Source organism: Theropithecus gelada, chromosome 12 (genome assembly GCF_003255815.1).
Source record: "Theropithecus gelada isolate Dixy chromosome 12, Tgel_1.0, whole genome shotgun sequence".
In the NCBI taxonomy this organism is placed as follows: Eukaryota; Metazoa; Chordata; class Mammalia; order Primates; family Cercopithecidae; genus Theropithecus; species Theropithecus gelada.
Genome location: NC_037680.1, coordinates 34607195 through 34627884, shown reverse-complemented (window position 1 = coordinate 34627884; position 20690 = coordinate 34607195). Strand labels below are relative to the sequence as shown.

Below are 20690 nucleotides of genomic sequence, written 5' to 3'. Positions count from 1 at the left end.
GGAAGTGTGGTCTGTGTAAGAAATTTTTCAGGCTAAAGTTTCCTATTGAAATCACATGATCTCAGCAGTGACATGCTAAATGGTACTCATCTGGCCCTGTGGTTTAGGTACTAGACAAGTATATGATTGCCAATCAGAGTTTTCTTTTTTCTTTTATTACTATTATTTTTAAACTTTTAGGTTCATATGGTTTGACTCTATGTCCCCACCCAAATATCATGTTGAATTGTAATCCCCACATTTCAGGGGAGGGGACCTGGTGGAAGGTGATTGGATCATGGGGGCGGCTTTCTCCATGCTGTTCTCATAACAGTGAGTGAGTTCTCATGAGATCTGATGGTTTAAAAGTGTGACAGGTTCCCCCTTGCTCTCTCCCGCTGCTATGTAAGACATGCCTTGCTTCCCCTTCACCTTCTGCCATGACTGTAAGTTTCCTGAGGCCTCCCTAGCCATGCAGAACTCTGAGTCAATGAAACCTCTTTTCTTTATAAATTACCCAGTCTCAGGTAGTTCTTTATATCAGCATGAAAACAGACTAATACAAGGACACATGTGAAGATTTGTTATATAGGTAAACTCATGTCATGGGGGCTTATTGTACAGATTATTTCATCACCCAGGTATTAAGCCTAGTACCCAATAGTTATTTTTTCTGCTCCTCTCCCTCCTCTCACACTCTACTCTCAAATAGACTCCAGTGTCTGTTTTTCCCTTCTTTGTGTTCATGAGTTCTTATCCTTTAGCTAAAGGATAAGTTATAAGAACATGTGGTGTTTGATTTTCTGTTGCTTAGTTTGCTAAGGATAATACCCTCCAGCTCCATTTATGTTTCTGCAAAATATATGATCTTGTCCTTCTTTATGGCTGCATAGTTTTCCGTGTTGTATATGTACCACATTTTCTTTATCTAATAATCTGTCATTGGTGGGCATTTAGGTTGATTCCACATCTTTGTTATTGTGAATAGTGCTGCAATGAACATTCATATGCATGTCTTTTTATGGTAGAATGATTTATATTCCTCTATATACCTAGTAATGGGATTGCTGGGTCAAATGGTAGTTCTGCTTTCAGTTCTCTGCAGAATCACCATACTGCTTTCCATAATGGTTGAACTAATTTACACTCCCACCAACAGTGTTTAAGGGTTCTCTTTTCTCCACAACCTTGCCAGCATCTGTTATTTTTTGACTTTTTAATAATGGCCATTGTGACTAGTGTGAGATGGTATATCATTGTGGTTTTGACTTGCATTTCTCTAATGATCAGGGATATTGAGCTTTATTTCATATGCTTGTTGAAGACGTATGTATGTCTTCTTTTGAAAAGTATCTGTTCATGTCCTTTGCCTGCTCTTTAATGGGATTGTTTTTCTCTTGTAAATTTAAGTTCCTTGTAGATGCTGGATATTAGACCTTTGCAGATGCATAGCTTGCAAATATTTTCTCCCATTCTGTAGGTTGTCTGTTTACTCTGTTGATAGTTTCTTTTGCTGTTTAGAAGCTCTTAAGTTTAATTAGATGCTGTTTGTCAATTTTTGATTTTGTTGCAATTAGTTTTGGTGTCTTTGTAATGAAATCTTTGCCCATTCCTATGTCCAGGATGATATTGCCTAGGTTGTCTTCCAGGGATTTTATGGTTTAGGGTTTTATATTGCAGTCTTTAGTCCAACTCAAGTAGATTTTTATATATAATGTAAGGAAGGGGCCCAGCTTCAATCTTCTGCATATGGCTAGCCAGCTATCCCAGCACCGTTTATTGAATAGGGAGCCTTTTCCCCATTACTTGTTTTTGTCAGCTTTGTTGAAGATTAGATGGTCATAGGTGTGCATCCTTGTTTCTGGGGTCTCTATTATGTTCTATTGGTTTATGTGCCTGTTTTTGTACCAGTACTATGTTGTTTTGGTTACTGTAGCCCTGTAGTATAGTTTGAAGTCAGGTAACATAATGCCTCCAGCTTTGTTTGTTCTTTTTGCTTATGATTGCCTTGGCTATTTGGGCTCTTTTTTGGTTTCATATAAATTTTAAAATAGTTTTTTTTCTAGTTCTGTGAAGCATATCATTGGTAGTTTGATAGGAATAAGATTGAATCCGTAAATTGCTTTGGGCAGTATGACTATTTTAATAATATTGATTCTTCTTATCCATGAGCATGGGATGCTTTCCTATTTGTTTGCATCTACTCTGATTTCCTTGAGCAATGTTTTGTAATTCTCATTGTAGAGATCTTTCACTTCCCTGGTTTGCTGTATTCCTAGGTATTTTATTCTTTTCATGGCAATTGTGAATGGGATTGCATTCATGTTTGGCTCTCAGATTGGCTGTTGTTGGTGTATAAGAATGCGAGTGATTTTTGTACATTGATTTTGTATCCTAAAACTTTGCTGAAGTTGTTTATCAGCTGAAGGAGCTTTTGGGCTGAGACTATGGGTTTTTCTATATATAGAATTATCATGTCATCTGCAAACAGGGGTAATTCGACTTCCTCTCTTTCTATTTGGATGCCCTTTATTTCTTTCTGTTGCCTCATTGCTCTGGCTAGGACTTCTAATACTATGTTGCATGGTAGTGGTGAGAGAAGGCATCCCTGTCTTGTGCCGGTTGTCAAGGGGGAATGATTCCAGCTTTTGCCCGTTCAGTATGATGTTGCTGTGGGTTTGTCATAGACAGTTTTATTATTTTGAGTTATGCTCATTCAATACCTAGTTTATTGAGAGTTTTTAACCTGAAAGGATGTTGAATTTTATTGAAAGCCTTCTCTGCATCTGTTGAGATAATCATGTGGTTTTTGTCTTTAGTTCTGTTTATGTTAATCTGAGTTTTAGATACTTATTCATCCACCCTAGAAATATTCATTGAGTATCTGCTTTGGGGGAGGCACTATTCCAGGATTAGGGATAGAACAGTGAATAAGGCAAGTCCCTGCTATCATGGAGCTTACTGTCTAAAGAGAAAAACAGACGAGAAAATAAATCAATTGATTAATAATACAATTTATATAGTGGCAAATGTAAGTGAAATGAAGATAAAACAAAGTAGGTAGTTAAAAAGTCATTAAGAGGAGGGTATTTTAGACACTATTCACAGACACAGGTAAGAGATGGGATAGACAAATGTTAGGTGAAATCATTAGGATGGGGCACTGAATAACCTTGAAGGGTCAAGAAGCAGGAACGAGAGCTTTTCAGGCAAGACGTGGGATGGAGATAAGCAAGAATGTGTAGGAGTGGGGAGGAAAGGAAGAGGCAGAGAAGGACGAAAGCCTGGGGAGTCATAGGAAATAAAGTCATGTGTACAGGGTCACATCCAAATACACCTTGAAAGATTGAGTCTTCCTTTTGGACAAAGTGGTATACAAATAAATGAATAAATAAATAGCTCTAAATCCACTTGAACTGGTGGCCAAAAAGCCACTGCTATTAGAGGCTTGAGCAGGGAAGCAAAAATGTGTGAAAATTAATCCAATAAATATATGTGTACACAATGGTTTGAACCAAAGTGACACTGAAGTCAGGAATGTCAGCTAGAATGCAACTGCAGCAATCCAGGCACATAAATAGCATTTTTATATCACATTTGCTTTCTTACCTCATTTCATATTCATTTAAACATATCTATTGAGCATCTATTAGGTGCCGGGGGTATGTAAAGCACTGGAGATACATTGGTTAGTCAATCAGTTATGTTCCCTGTCCTCGTGGGGATCACAGTGGAGTGGCGAAACAGGCACCAGTCAAGTAATTACAAGACTGAAAGGCTAATTTCAAATTATGAGAATTACCTTGAAGAAAAAGTAAACAGCATTATGGGGGCACATAACTAAGAGGCTTGATATCATGTTGTGGTGGGCAAGGCTTCCCTGACAGAAATTGCAGCAGAAATTTGAGATTGAATAAATATTGATTAGAAAGTGGAGTGTAGGGCAGGGAGGGGGAAAGAACACTCCAAACAAAAAGAAAAAAAAATAGCATGTGCAATATCTGTATAGCTGGAGGGCATATGGCCTGTTCAGGGATCTATCTGTAAGGTACATCTGGAACAGAGGGTAAATTGGTAATTGGTGTGGAATTATGAGTTGGGGTTGCAGACATAGGCTAGGCCAAATACTGCGAGCCATGTCGTCTATACCTGGGAGTTTACACATTAACCCATGAGCAGTGGAAACCACTGAAAGATATTAGGCAGGGAGATGGGAGTGTGGACAGGGAATGAGATGGATCAGACATCTGTTTTGAAAATACTCACTCTGGCCTCAGTAGAGAGAGAGGGGCAACAGTGGATGCAGGGAGGTTCTTATGGAATTAGGGTAGTGGTTATGGAAATAGAGAGAACTGAATGGGTTTAAGAGATAGTGGGAAGTACAGTCAGGAGTAATGGGCAACAGAACTTGGATACAGGCAGTGTTAGGATGATTCCTGAGTTTCTTGTTTGTGCAAATGGGTGGTGTTTGCAGAGCCACCCTGTCATGTGTGCATCATTATTATCTCATTTTACACTTACCTGAGGTTCTAAGGGGCTAAATAGTATGCCTAGGGACACCTTTAATAGGTCACAGAGGTAAGACTCAAACTCTGGTGTATGATTTCAAAACTTGGGTTATCTCATCTATGCTGTGCTTCTGAGTTGATTGCAGAAGGAAGAAAGACTATAGCTCAATGATGGTGACATAAAAACATTGGTCTTTATTATCATAGAGCGATAGAATCTTAGCATTGGGAGGGATTATAGAAAGCTTTCTGATGTGTTTTTCGAGCTTCTTTGACTGTGACTTACAGTGAGAAATGTATTTTACATCACAAATGAACACACAAAGAATGGAAACAATTTCTTGACACAGCATTAATATATTGACATGATCTCTGTTATTTTCCACTCTATCATGTTACATAAAAAATGCTAGTTGCTATCCACAAAATTGATTTCATAATCCAATTAATGAATTGTTTAGACAATACTAATCTAGTCCTCTTAATTTTTAGAAGAGTATTTGAGGCCCAGAACTGGGAAGTGATTTCCCAAAATCTTACAGCCAAGAAGCAAGTGAATTCCTTACCCTTAGTCCAGTTTTTTTTGTTTCTTTCATAAATAAAATTGACTGATAGGTTTGTAAATTTTATCATTTCGGAAAAAGTAGCTGTTGATAATTTTTGCTTATTGGCATTTAGTTTGTTTCTTCCTGTAAAAGTTTTGTTTTATACTAAGGTTAGACCCTCCAGGACCCAATTAAATGAAACATTGCAAGATTTTATTTCAAAAGTAAAGGACATGGAACAGTCAAGATAATAATAGTGCATTATCTTTGAGAATCTGAGAAAGACTAGTAAAAGGCCACAGAAAATGAAAAGCAGTTATCAAAGAGAGGTGATAAAAAAATGAACTTATGAAGTTACCTAGGAAACCAAGGAATAATTGTGAAGCCAAGAATAAAAACAAAATTTTTCTGCTAAGCAGAAATGCCAAATGGAGAATAGAAAGTTTTAATAACATGCAAAATCACAGGTACTGTATTTCATGAGCAAAGTTTAAACATAAACGAAATACGTAAGTTTAAAAAGCTTAGGTAGGTAATATTGAAAAACAGTGGTACATTGGAAAAATATTTAATGGAGCTATCAGACTGTTAAAGATTTAATAAATGAAAATTTAAAGTTTACTCAGCTGAACTGAATTTAGAAGCTTATAGTAACATTTAGGGAGAAGACAGAGAAAGGGATTTGTTTGCTAGTTTTTACACAGTCCTCTAATCTTGATGGAAATATAAATTAGTTGCTGAAAATCCTGACAAGTTTTCTGATTATTTTCCCCATCAGATATGCACAAGCAAAGCTTAGGAAGCAGTGAAACAGCTAGGACTGAGGAAAACAGGGATCAGAAGTCCCACGGTGGGGGAGTTGGAAAATGGTAGCATGTGTGGTGGGAGACTTTTTCTTTTTAAAGACCAATACAAGAGGCAGAAGAGAAAATACTGTCCATCTAACTTCAGGGTATTATCCATGCAGTCACCCAACAAGTACTTATTGAACCCTTACTGAGTGGCAGATGCTGTGCTAATCTTTGGAGACAACCTATGAATAAGACAGATCTGGTCCCCTGCCCTTATGAAGTTTGCAGTCCCTTAGATCATTCCAAACACTTGACACATGCTGTAATAGAAGAGGGACAATGTGCTACAGAAGTAGAGAGGTATCTGATCTGGGCATGGTGGGTTAGGAAAGGCTTCCTGGAGCAAATGGCATCTGAGCCAAGACTTGAGTAGGATAAGTAGAAGTTATGCAGATGAAGTGTGAAGTAGACAGGTTTGCCTGTTTCAAGGATTACATCATACCATGTGTTTAACATCTTAATAAACATTAGCCTGGCACAGAATAATCTCCCGTAAATGGCAATTTTTCGTATTTCATTATTGTCAGTTATAGGCACAGCTCAGATGGTACCTTTCTTTTGATTTTCCGTATAAAACAACCACATCACACACTGTTTCCATAAATATGGCCAATAGAATATAATATTAATGTTTAATTGTTATTATTTAAAAGGTTTACAAAATACTGATGTTTTTCATTGAAGTCAGCTTTGTTTGGAGAAGAAAAATGCAGAGCATATAGTATATTACAATCTGTCTATCTAAGGAAAATATAGAATCAGACTAATAGAACTTAAGTGAACTATAGTGGTGACCTGATACAGTCCCTCCCTTTAACACATGAAAGAACATAACACATGAATGAGCCATTTGCTCAAAGTAACAATATTGTTTGTTGGTGGCAAAGATGGGTCTCAAAAGCAGATGTTCAATATTCATTTCCTTTACGCCATACTGACACTTATAATACATTGTTTTCAAAGCTCTCAACTTTGATGTAAAATTGTGTTAATATTGTTTCATTGATGTTAATTTCAATCATTACCTTTGAAGTTTTCATGGACTTCATTTTTGTTTTTCTACTACTTTGTTCTTTCTGAGAATGTGTGCTTATTAATTTCAGTTGAACCATTTTACTGTACATTAAGAATGAGGAGTATACGTAATGCTACTATCCATTTTCATTTTAAACCATTAATTTATTATTTGCAGTAGACAAACATATTTTAAATGTCATTTATCCTCTGTTAGGTCAAGGTCTCAATCAAAGATGACCATTGGTAGGCATATTAAGCAAAGTATTAATTAAAACCTGGAAAAATGCCCTGTAGTTAGTAGTCTAAATAATATTTTCCTATAACACACACTCCTGGCTGCCACTGTGGTAATGTTCTTTTGTGATTATTATTGTTACATGGTTATATGTTCACATACTCTCTTTAAAGCTATATAATTAGCAAAGCCTTTAAAATAAAACTACTAAAATGTTCTTCTGTGCTATTCTTCCTTTTGCTCACTGTTCACTCAGAGTCTTCTGTGCTTTAGTCTATTGTACTAGTATTGATTCCTTTGCCCACCTGCCAGCTTTCTTATCCTTAGGCGTCTTGAAAATACCATAATTGTTTGTCATTCTCTCCACATGGGAGCCATTCACATCCCTTGACTATCTCTGTGAGGATCCATTGGATAAGGATTATTTCAATGGCCACCGGATTCTTCATCTTATCCAGTGTGCATTCTGAAAAGCTGTTTTGCCTTATTGCTTACATAGCAATTGCTGCTGAGCTTGTTTCTCATTGTCAAGATCTCACCACTCTAGCTTCCGACGACCTTCTTTCCTTTACCGCCCCCCCTTTTTTTCCTGGTAGCATTATAATTAGAAATAATGCTGTGAATTATTGACTTCTGGTAAAATTCTATGAGTTCCTGATCATCCCCATGATTCCAATATTAAGTAGAAGCAATTTAGTTTCTGAAGGCTGAAGCTTTGCTCTAGGGTTTTTTTTTTTTCCACAGCATTTCTTTTCTTTTTTTCTTATATTACTTAAGATCTACAAACTATTGACTTTTGGTTGTTGAATTTGCAGCTGTTTCAGGATTTTCTGGTGTGTACATCACTGTTTAAAAATCAACATAACTTTATCACTTTTTTTTTTTTTTGGAGTAAAGAAGCATCATTTAGACTTGCCAAAGACAGGGAATGGTAAATTAAATAAATTGGTGAGTAAACTGGTTATACCAGTTTGATTGGTCTGGCTATTCTCTTGCTATACTTGCCTTAGGAAACAGAAATCTTTTTCATTTATAGATTTTGATTTATGCTTTTGCTTCTTTAAATCATAGGACATCATATAATATGCAAAGGTCATTCAATGATGGTTCCCATTAGTTTTAAATAAAAAAATGAGAAGAGTAGTTCTAAAGTCCTAACTTATTTGCATTAAAATTTATAAAAATAGTCTCAGTGCTCAGAAAGGCTGAATTTTTCTTTTCACTATTTCAGTGTATTACAAAACTTCCTTTCTACTGCCTCAGAACCTTTTTTTTTTTTTTTTTTTTGAGACAGAGTCTCGCTCTGTCGCCCAGGCTGGATCTCAGCTCACTGCAAGCTCCACCTCCCGGGTTTACACCGTTCTCCTGCCTCAGCCTCCCGAGTAGCTGGGACTACAGGCGCCCGCCACCTCGCCCGGCTAGTTTTTTGTATTTTTTAGTAGAGACGGGGTTTCACCGTGTTAGCCAGGATGGTCTCGATCTCTTGACCTCGTGATCCACCCGTCTCGGCCCTGCCTCAGAACCTTGAGACTACAGTATTTTGTTATATAAATCTCTTTGCATATGCATTATATTTTACAGTTTATTTTGTTTTTCAATACTTTTTTAGTATGGAAAATTTTTAAAACCTATAAACGTCTATCATCACCTGACTTCAACCATTATCCATTCATTAGTCACATTTGTTTTATCATATTCTTACCTACTCCCTCCCGCCCCTTGAAATAATAGTAAGAATCACAAGCACCATGTAATCTGTTAGTATTAAGTATCTAGCTTTAAAATTAAAGTCTATATCTCTAAAGTTATAAAACATAACCATACTATTATCATACCTAAAAACTTTAACAGTATTTCCTTAATAGCATCAACTAACCAATAGCATCAGCTAACTAATCAGTATTGAAATAGCTCTAATTCTCTCATAATTTCTTTTTACATTGGTTTATTTACATCAGAATCCAAATATAAACCACGTATTGTATTTGGCTTATATGTGTATTAAATCTCTTTCAATTCATAGTTCTTCCCTCATTTTTTCCTTGTAATTTGTTAGTTCTTTGAGTGTTCACAAATTTTAATTTTGTGGATTGTGTTCCGACATACTATTGCATAATGTGTTTCTCTGTTGGCTGAATTTCCTGTAACCTGATAGGTAGGTCTAGGGCTTTGATCAGATTCTATTTTATTTTTTGGCGAGAATAATTCATGGGAATGCTGTATGCTTCCATAAGAAGGAACAATGTCTGCTTGTTCCTCTGTGATGTTAAGATTATTCCATGTGTTTGTTTCCAGCTTGATCCATTCATTATAAAGTTTTCCATTAATTGTTAATATGAAGTTTTTAGCAGCCATTGATGATCATTAACTAGGATCCATTATTACAGCAGTTGTTGCAAAGTGGTATATTCTAATACTAACATTTTTTCTTATTTATCCGGCTTCATTTAAAATATTCATTTTGATGGATTGAATAAAAGTTAATTATTGAGCACCTATGATGCACCAGTACTCTGCTAGGCAGTATAAGGGGAAGGCAAATGCATGGACTGTGCTCTAAGTGGAAACCAACAATATATCCAACATACTCAGAGAGCAGTTATGGTATGGTCAGTGAAATAAGACAAGAGAGATAAGCATGGGCAGTAGAATGTTTCAAGGAAGATGTGGACCATGAGTATTTTATGAAGAAGGGGAAATCTGAGGGAATTGCAAGCAGGGGGTGCTTTGAGTCACTCCATGAGCTAAGAATAGGAATGGCCATATAAGGGAAGGCAGAGGAAGAACACTACTTAGAGATTATGTATTAGCAACATCAAAGGGGGGCATTTGTTGGTAGTGAGAAAACTAAATTATTTAGATTCTATATTGATCAGTTGACATCATCCTTTTGAACTTTCTGATCTTGTTCTAAACACTTTTGGCAGAAATACTTTGGATGGACTAGGGAACTACAACCAAGCTCAATGGTTTGGAAATTAGTTTGTCATAAATAAAAATTCATCTGAGCTTAAGAAATTTATGAGCTTCCAAGTCAGAAATAAAATGTAAAGAGACAGTCATGTTGATGTGCATGCATAGTAATAAAAAAATCCAAACTACATGGCGACTTGTGGTTCCACAGACCAAACCAGGATATTTGGAAAGGAGAAGCAGGTGCGCAGGGTTTGATGTGAAGCTGTGGCAAAGTTAAAGATGTTGAATTTAATTTTGGAAATGTTGGATTTTAAGTGCACATACAAATAGCTAAGTCTTAAAGAATTTGTTAATATAGGATTGAATTGCAGACAAAAAGATAGAGCGGATAATATAAATTTTGTGGTCAGAAACATAGAATGAACTCCTAGAAGAGGATGAGCACATCAGATAATGAACATAGATAGAGAGGTTGGAGGTTAATGAGAGGATAATGTAGGGTTGGGATTATAAGGTAGACACAGGAAACAGGAAGAAGAGAGCAGTATCTGTTGGTAGAGAAACAGGGGAGAGAAATGTCATGACCTGGGGCAGGAAAGAGTTTTAAGCATGAAGCAATAGTCAACAGGGTCAACTATCACCATGAGGTCAAAGAATGGAGAACAGAGAACTATCTTTTGGGCATTTCAGGGGGAGATCACTAGTAATATTTGATGGGATGACAGAACACTGATTTTAATTGTAGCAAGTGAAAGATGGAAGATAAATTACAGAAAGGAAAGGTTTGAAAGCAGGTCAGGACAGAAGCAGGGATGATGTATTCTAGGAATGGGGTTCCCAAGAAAAAGGTCAATATAATGGACAGGATAAGCAGTAAGTGGACTAAACTGAATGATGTTTAAAAACTAGGAGTAGAAATTTCCTGGGTTATTTTGATAAACAAGGCAAAATATTACTTTAGAAAATGAAAATTTTGCAAAATGAACTTAATTATTTAGACTCACTTTAATTGTATTTGTATGACATTATTTTATTTAATTTTCATCATATATATTACCATTAATAAATGATGCTTACATGAAATGTGTAAGAAATGAAGTATTTAATTGGGAATGCTAATATAAAAAGAATTTTGCATACCTCTACATTTCCCTGCTGTCTGCTTCCTTAGCCAGATATATACATGGATCAGATAAGTATTTGTTTTTATTTCATTAGTTTCATTGGTTTCCTGCTTACAAGGATAATAAATACTTATTGAAAAAATGTCACCCAGCACAGAAAGGTTTAAAGAATAATTTTTTTAAATCCCAGGAAATGATTCTATTCAGAGATAACCAATATTGTTATTTGGTAAGTCCCCTTCCAAATCTCTTTCTATGCATAGATACATAGTTGATATTTTACATTAATGAGATCATACTGCAAATGTGGCTTTGTATCTGCTTTTCTGCATCTAATAATATATTGTGGATATTTTCTATTTCAATGAGTATGGAGTTATGGCATCCTCTTTCAATGGCAGTCATTGTATAAAAGTACCATAATTGATTTAAGCCATCTCCTTGCCAGACTTTAGACTTTTTCGGTTTTTCTGTTTTAAACAGCACTGTAGTGCACACTCCTGTGGGTACATTTTTGTGCACTTGTCCAGTTAATTGTCTTCTTTAAATAATATTCTGGAAATAGGGTTGTGGATCAAGGCTATGCATTTTTTATATTGTGACACATATTTACATATAACCTAATACCCAACAGAAAGGCTGTAGCAAGTATACTTTTACCAATAACACATACCGGTACCCAGAAAGTTGTTCTAAGTGTCTTACAGTGGTTTTTCATCTTAACTCAGGCCTGCTTTCCATTCTTATAAAACAAGAAAGCTGAAATATAGCAGAGATTCTTAAACTTTTAAGCATTTTAGGATTGAGAATTTTTGAAAGTTGTTTAACCTATGGAAAAAAAAATGGGCAAAACCAGAAATTTTTACTTACTATTTGTGGGAATATACAAATTCTTTGGAGTTAAATCATAGATTCTTTAGGAACCCCACTCCATGAATCCAGGTGAAGAATTCCTGAATGACATGATTTTAAAGTTGCTTTTTCCTTTTAACCCACACACACACGTTTCACAGATACATCACACAGTCATGTGCACATAGAATTTAAACATTTATTTGGAAAAAAAAAATTGACATCTGCTTTATATAGAGCCTAGTCTTATTATGACCTGTGAAATAACTTCAGTGTGCGTAGTTACTGGAATGAAGTTTTTCTATTTTTTTCAGGTTCTTCAATGGCGAGCCCACCAGGAAGAGGTAGCAAGACTGGAAATGGAAATTTCTGCCAGAAGAAGAGAAAAGGAAGAGGAGAAAGAGAAATTGTGGAAGAAGAAGGAATTGTTGCAAAGGGCAGAGAAGAAAAAAAAAGTATAAAATCTATTGTCAATATGAATGTGTGAATGAATGCTTACTGGCCTGATTGAGTTTTTTGGTCTTGATGTTTGGCATGAAATTCTCTTAAGCAGTTCTGAGAACATTCATAAAGATCTAGTGGAATGTTGCTTCTAATGAAAAGTTTATTTGAGCTTCAAAGATTTGTTGACATGGAGGAGAACCCACTTTGTTGATTTGTGTGAGCACAGGTACCTGTGATTAGAAGAGGTGCTGTAGGTTAAAAAACAAAACAACAACAACAAAAAAACAAGGTTTGTGAAGGTTGTTAAATCCTGTAATAAGTAGGGACGTGGCAAAAAATGAGAGGGTGCTGAGATAGTGTCTTGGTTGATGGCAATGTGGTAAATAATTGCCAAAAACATCCTTGTTGGTAGAATATATTATACTAGAGGCAGTGCAATTCATGGAAAGTCAAAATGCCCTTTAAAGAGTTTACTTCTTGGCTATGTATTAGATGGTTTTGTTTCTCGATTACTAACACAAATTCCTCATTCCTCTTTTGAGTAAACATTTGTTGCATAATCTTAAAACTATACACCAAAAGAAATGATTGTTGATTCTCCGTGGAAGATAGAATACACTTAAGGGTTGTTTTTGTTTTAAATATATGTATGAGATACTTATTTAGGCATTTATGTTTTTTCCCACAACAAAAATTATGAAATTTGCCATAAAAATATTTTTGTTACACATGTAATCAGATATATTAACCATTTTTTAAATGGAATGGCTAGCCTCTGTAGAAATAATTCTCAAAAAGGCAATTAATTTGTGATCAGCAGAGTAAAAGGAAATGGCCTTAACCTACACACCTGTTTTGATTTGATCTATATGGTGTAAAAAACTCTTTTCTTTGGAAAAGCTGCTTACAGTGCTCAGAATGATTAATTAATTTATGGTCATTGGTGGACAAACTTTTCCTTTTTGTGAACATAGTTGACATTTTGCACTATGTGAACCAACTAAGTCAAAGAAGCTCATGCCTAGAAGTTGTTCCTTCCAAGTTGAATATGTAGGGGTAAAGGAACTATGTATCTTAAAGCTATAAGCCAGTTTTTCCACATTTTATTAGACTTCAGTTGTCATTGTTATTGATTTGTTTTGTGACTTTAAATCAGCAAATTGGTGTAGAGGCAGCATGTGTGGAAAACAGCATACATAGAAGTTATATGATCATTTGACAAAGTCAGCTGCTAAGAAGATAGACTTCACAGTGCTTATTTTAATTCAAAAATGAATTTGATTTCTGCTTCTAAGGAAGTAAATAGGGTGGTTTTATCAAGTCCCTATCAAGAGAGTTGATGATTAAAGGGAATAATTACATGTACCTCCAAAACTCATAAGTATTGATCATGTTTCAAATAATGTAAGTGAGCTATGTATCTCTGGAGTGGGGGAACTTACCAATTATTTACTGATATGGAAGTACAGCATGTAAAAAGCATATCCCTCTACCTGGGCCCTCGAAGCATTTTCTCACGTGAGTTAGCATGACCACAAAAGGTATTATATTTGTAGGCACTTGTTTGCATGCGGTGTCAACTTAAATGTCATATGAAGAGATTTGGAAACAGTTTCATTTACTGGGGCTTTACAAAGACAGGTAAAGCCATTTAAATCAAATAACTCAAGTATTGAGAATGGAGTTGGTACAATTAATTGTGCGAGTTCAGTTTGGGTTGAGGAACTGGCATGGCTACACAGGAGAGGATGGGGAGACATCACTAGTTTGTAAGATTTCTGGAAGTGAGAGAAAGGCATTTAAAAGATGAGAGAGAGAGCTTCCTGAGCTTGCAGATGGGGCTGACAATTGCCTCATAAACACTACAACAAAAACCGAACAGAGTAACAGAAGGAATAATTAAGCTGTTTTAATGGCTGAGGCACCCAAAGGGCTAACCTAAATGCAGCTTAAAACAAGGACACTTAGGCCTGAAAAGATGAAGGCTGAGGAGAATTTCAGTATCATTAGTTATGTGTGTAAATTAAATATCCTCTCCTCATCTTAGAATGCAAGATGAGATCTATACCTATGAGCATTAACGTAGCACATGTTGAAAAAACATGAAAACCTCCATGCCTAGAATGCATTTTTTCGTCCCTAGTTGCATTTTGCTAAGCTTCATGCAGGATGTTACATGTATAAAGTGTCCTGCCCTTTATAATAAAAGATATTATAAGAAGTGCCCTATCAAATTTGTTGTCCTATTTATATAGAGTATAGAGGACATTACAATGTTTTGGGAAACTAAGCCAAATTTGTGGTCAAACCCTAGCAATTGTGTAGGACCAAGACATATGACTTATTTTATTTAAAACATACTTTTTCATTTAGAAAATTATTTTTAAAGTAGAGATTGATATGTTATAGACATTAGCACACATTGGCTAGCATTAAAATGTTAACATTTTTCATTTTGTTTCAGAGTTTTAAAATTTAAATAAACGAGAGAATATTACAGATAAAGTTGAAATCCTCTTTTGAGACCTTCCTCAGTACCATTTCCCTTCTTTCCTACACAGAGACAATCATGATCAGGAATTTTACTTCTATCTTTCCAGGCCATATATAGATTTTAAGATATTTTGACATGTAATTTGTGACTTTTATTTTTTCATGAACACTATCATGCTGTGTCATTCTGCAGTGTTTTAAAAATATGTCTGTGTGGGGGAGGGAGAGCATTAGGACAAATACCTAATGCATGCAGGGCTTAAAACCTAGATGAGGGGTTGATGGGTGCAGCAAACCACCATGGCACACGTATACCTATGTAACAAACCTGCAGGTCCTACACATGTATCCCAGAACTTAAAGTAAAATTTAAAAAAAAAAAAAATACCTGTGTTAGTAATACACATAGGCCTAGTTCACTCCTTTTTTTTTTTTTTTTTTTTTTTTCTGAGATGGTGTCTCGCTCTGTCGCCCAGGCTAGAGTACAATGGCGTGATCTCGGCTCACTGCAACTTCTGCCTCCAGGATTCAAGAGATTCTGTTGCCTCAGCCTCCTGAGTAGCTGGGATTTGAGGCACCTGCCACTATACCTGGCTAATTTTTGTGTTTTTAGTAGAGACGGGGATTCACCATGTTGATCAGGCTGGTCTCGAACTCCCAACCTCAGATGATCTGCCTGCCTCAGCTTTCCAAAGTGCTGGGATAACAGGCATGAACCACCACGCCCAGCCTTTTAATTGCTACAGTGTTCCATAGTAGAAGTGAGCTAGTGTTTATCCATTCTCTTTGGTGGTTGATATTTAAGTTTCCAACGTTTTGTTCTTATAGGCTGTGCTGCAGCAGCCAGCTTGTACTGATGCATGTATTCAGGCTTTCACTAGGGTGCACCTAGAAGGGGAATAACTATGTTGTAGATTCATATACTTTCAACTTTATAAGATTTTGGGGGGTGGTTTATAAAATACTACAACTTTGCTTTTTGACTTTTGTCAATCTGGTAAATTTGAAAAGTATCTTATCAATATTTTAATTTGTATTTCCATGATCATTTGTGAGGTTGAAAATCTTTCATGTTTACTGGAGAGTTTTCTTTCTCTGTAACTCACTTCTTCATACTTTTGTTGTTTGTTTTTTTTTTTGAGGCGGAGTCTCGCTCTGTCGCCCAGGCTGGAGTGCAGTGGCGCGATCTCGGCTCACTGCAAGCTCCGCCTCCCGGGTTTACGCCATTCTCCTGCCTCAGCCTCCCGAGTAGCTGGGACTACAGGCGCCGCCACCTCGCCCGGCTAATTTTTTGTATTTTTAGTAGAGATGGGGTTTCACTGTGTTAGCCAGGATGGCCTCGATCTCCTGACCTCGTGATCCGCCCGTCTCGGCCTCCCAAAGTGCTGGGATTACAGGTTTGAGCCACCGCGCCCGGCCTACTTCTTCATACTTTTAAAATCCATTTTTAAAATTAATATGTAAAAGCTCTTTATAAATTCTAGATTCTATTTCTTTTTATAGCTATATGGGTTGCATATATTTTCACCCATTGGTGGTTTGCCTTTTAATTTTGCCTATAGTATCTATAGTGTCACGGAAATTTAAAATGATCAAGTAATCAAGGTTATCAAACTGTTTCTTATGAATTATGCTTCTCTTCATGAACTGTGACCTGCTAGCAAGAGCATCTCTACAGGTGGCTCTTATGTGTGTCTCTGTTGAGGGTCATATGCACTTTACCCTTTGGCCTGGGAATAATTTTCATATCAGTTTCTAGACTTGGAACACTATGCTGTGAGCCTAGAGTGCATCTGACTTAGGGCTAGTGCACAGCACTGGTCTGGGGTTCTGCACTTGATCCCTTTTCTTCTCTGGTCTCCCTGGAACTTTTGCAGAGAGTGATTATGGTGTATCTAGTCCCGATTTTGTGTCTGGACAAGTCCTATGTGAGTTTGTGCTATTTTTAAGTAGCTTGATTCCAGCTCCTGTGAGCACAGGTCCCATGACAAATGTTAAAGGCCCGGCCACCGCTATGCAGACCTATTCTGGGTCCCAGTTTTCCTCAAGTCCTTTTTCTTCAGCTCTCTCTGACTGCTCTGACTTTAGGTTCCATCTTTATTTTTGACACTGGGGCAGTGTGTGTGTGTGTGTGTGTGTGTGTGTAGTTGTGTTATAGTTTGTCCAGCATTTCTACGTGTTTGAGGTAGGAAAGGAGATTTCCATGTCAACTCAGAGATACTGACCAGAAGTTCTAGCTGTATTTACATATACTCACCACAAACCTAGATGATCTTTGTTTTAACTATTTTATCTGTTGGAGACACATTTTGGTTCTTCAGCTTTTAACAGCAGCTTGGGAGAAAATTCCACCAGCAGCTCCCTGCTGTCATGAGAGGTGTTGCTTTGGTAGATGGTGCTCTGTTTTTCTCCCATCTGCTCTCTCATCTACCTGGCTTTCCCTTCTCCTCAGAGACTGGCAGTAGAGGCAGAGAAACTGTGCCATGTGAAAACTCCACCATACAATTTCTGAACAAGAGATAATCTTCCTCCTAATTCTTCTTTCCAGCAATTTGTCTGTTATGACCAATTTACTGGAATAATATTTTGGTTTGTATTCGATGCTAATTTTACCCTTAGATGCCCAGCTCCTTAAATCACTTTTTCTTCTATGCTTTAAAACTCAAGCTGAATATAATAGTTATAGTTTTCATGGTTTTATCTTAAGACTCAAAGAAAGTTTTGATTCCTAAGTTGTTAGATGATATTGATGTTTTTCAGGAGCATCTCTCTATTTCTGAAATTGCTGTCATGATAAAATCAAAAGATAATGCCTCTCTATAAATGATCCCTGGGAGCTATTGTAAGAAACACAATTTCCATGCTAGATGGACCTCATATAATATTGGCTCCCATACCACCCTTTCTCTAGATGTGGCTCTTTGTGTAGCTTAAATCACAGAAAAAATTCTCTGCATTATTGAGGTTTAGGATATGTTGTTGCTGTGTGATGCAACAACATCTAGAGTTCCACAGAATCCACCACAAGGATTCTAGCCTCACTTCCAAAATGGAGATGTTAAGCAAGACTCACATAAAAAGAAGACATATCTCCCCCTTCGTCTAGCATTTCAAAATTCTAATTTAGCCAACTCCTAATCTGCACACCAGCCACTTTGTACAATTGAGGGGTGGGGAGCATTTTCAAGGATATCAGGATACCTCTGATGTGACCTTCAGCCTTACCTTAGAGATCTTTCTGGGGAGGGATCTGTCACTTTGTGAATTCTCAACTTATTGTAACATCTTACCAGTAAATACCAAAAGGCATGGCTTTGCTAGAGCATTGGTACTTGAGTATTCCCCCACGCCCTCAGGGGATCTCATAGTACCCAAATTACATGCTTCCTGCAGAGAACCAAGAAGAGGAGAAATAATCTAAAACAAAAACCAGTACACTATCATAAACAGAATGCAGGTTAGAGGACTGTCACCATTCTTATTTCAGAAGACTCCGGAAGCTGTTGCACAGGAGAGAATTCAGAGTACCTCCCCAGTTCAGATCTGAGCCATTCTCCCGGTGTGGGAATTTGTAGGTTCTTATCAGGGCAATGAATCATGGCATTATAAAATCTCTTCTCCAGTGTCTTTTAATCTAATAGTATACTGATCTAAAGAGCTAAGAGTAGGAAAAAAGGTGAGCACAGAAGAATAATTTTTAAAAAAATTCCCAGGTTTTAAACTCTGCTTTTTCAGGATTGTTGAATTTAAAGGGGCCAATGAATAATACCAAAATAAATAGGTTTCTAAGATGGGCAATAGGATCCCCTGCCTACCCTCCAGACATGTCCTGTATAATCACCCAGACCATAAATACTGTGGATTTTACTCCCATGATTGGGTCAGATTATATGGCACAGAAGACCTTAAAATTATCTGAGTGGTCTTGACCTAATCACATGAGCCCTTTAAAGGCAGAGTGGTCGCAGAGTGGGGTGGTCAGAGACTTGAAACATGAGAAGGATGTGACCACCATTGATGGAGTCACATGGCAAGGAATGTGGTGGCCTCAAGGAGCTGAGGTTAGCCCAGGCTGACAGCCAGCAAGGAAATGGGACCTATAGCCTACTGGCCCATAGCCATAAAGAACTGGATTTTTATGAATGGGATTGGAAGCAGATTTTTTTCTCCAGATGAGAACTCAGTTTTGCCAACACCTTGATTTCAGCCTGGTGATAACGTAAGCAGAGAGCCCAACCACACCGTGCTAGACTTCTGGTTTACAGAATTCTGAGCTAGCAAGTGAGTGTTGTTTTAAGCTGCTAAATTTGAGATAATTTTTATAAACAACGATTTTAAAAAACTATTACAGATTTTAGTATCTGGAAGTGAAATGCTGCCTTAATGAATACCTAAAAATGCCAAAGTGGCTTTGGAATTTGTAAGTGGGAAGAAGCTGAAAGAATTTTGAGGATATCATCTTGAGGATGATAGGAAAATACTAGAATACCTTGAATCAACTGTTAGTAGAAATATGCATGTTAACAACGTGACTGGTGAGGGCTGAGGAGTAAGTAATGAATGTCTTATTGGAAACTGGAGAAAGGAGGGTCGTTGTTAATGTGGTGACAGAAAGCCTAGGGCAGCCATGTCCTGCAGTTAGATGGAAAACAAATTAACCAGAAATGAACTTCCTAGTTGACGAACTAAGATATCGAAACAACAAAAAAAAATGTTGAAGGTGCCACCTGGATTCTTTTTGCTGCTTGTAGTAAAAAGAAAAGAGATAAATAAAGGGAAGAAGTTTAAGTGAAAAGGATCAAGACTTGATGCTTTGGGAACGTCTTGGCCTGTCTAGATTGGAAAGGATCTTAGCGTTAATAAATTATTGCCAACACTATGGTATGAAGAACAGACTGAGGTGTGAATATACAATCCTTTGTTTTAATCTTGAAAAGATCAAAAGGTCAGAGTATTTAGTCACATGGGAGATTAACGGTGCTTCTCATGGATCTTTTCAAACTAGCAGGCCTCCAGAAAGGTTAAGGGTGGTATCCCTTAGCCATCTCCGCAGGAGACCAAGAGAGAGACAAGATTATTTCAAAAAGATTGTGGTATAACTTTTGTGAATTCCCAAAAAATCCATAGAGGTCCTTCTGGGTTCTTGGGAAAATTTTATTACAAACACTGCCAGCTTGGACTGAAAGGGACAGAGAGAGTATGACGTGAAAAGAGGCTAATAAACCCCCAAAATTCTATTACAGTGGTGAGAGGCAGGCCGATAAAATGATTCAACTGCAAGTGTGTACTACCGTTCAAGAAAAAGGACGAATGACCCTTGAACCAAGAGGGCAGAATTTAGTAGCCCAGGTATTAGAGACTGTGGCTGGCCCCTGTGGCCCCTGGCATTTTTTTGATACTTCCACCGTTGAACAAACTCACCTCTAGGCTCAGAAAGAGCTGTGACTATCCAGATCTTCCTGTAAAAGGACAGGCTGCTGACTGCAAGGCAGAGAAGGAAGAAAGTGCCACCTGAAGATGGATGGCATTTTAAGAGAGAGACTGGGCTGAGCTGAACTTCTTCAGTCATTTCTCCCACATTTGCCAATCAGAATGCTGTGAACCCTCCAGGGGAGAGGAAGTCCCCAGCTATGTGAGGAGTGGAAGATGAGCATTCCCCCTAAGAAGAGTATAGGGTAGTTTCCACATCCCCGGTACCTCCATGGTGCTGAAATGATATTTCACTA

The 20690-nt window shown here is 37.1% G+C and overlaps 1 protein-coding gene across 3 annotated transcripts in view; it reads left to right on the top strand.

The window, feature by feature from the left end:
- Positions 1-20690, top strand: part of CCDC148 (coiled-coil domain containing 148) — a 280255-nt gene that overhangs the window by 189839 nt on the left and 69726 nt on the right. For all 3 annotated transcript variants that reach the window (XM_025404700.1, XM_025404699.1, XM_025404698.1), the window contains one exon: positions 12342-12482. In XM_025404700.1, coding sequence (XP_025260485.1) covers positions 12342-12482 — 141 coding nt within the window. The remainder of the gene's footprint in view (positions 1-12341; positions 12483-20690) is intronic.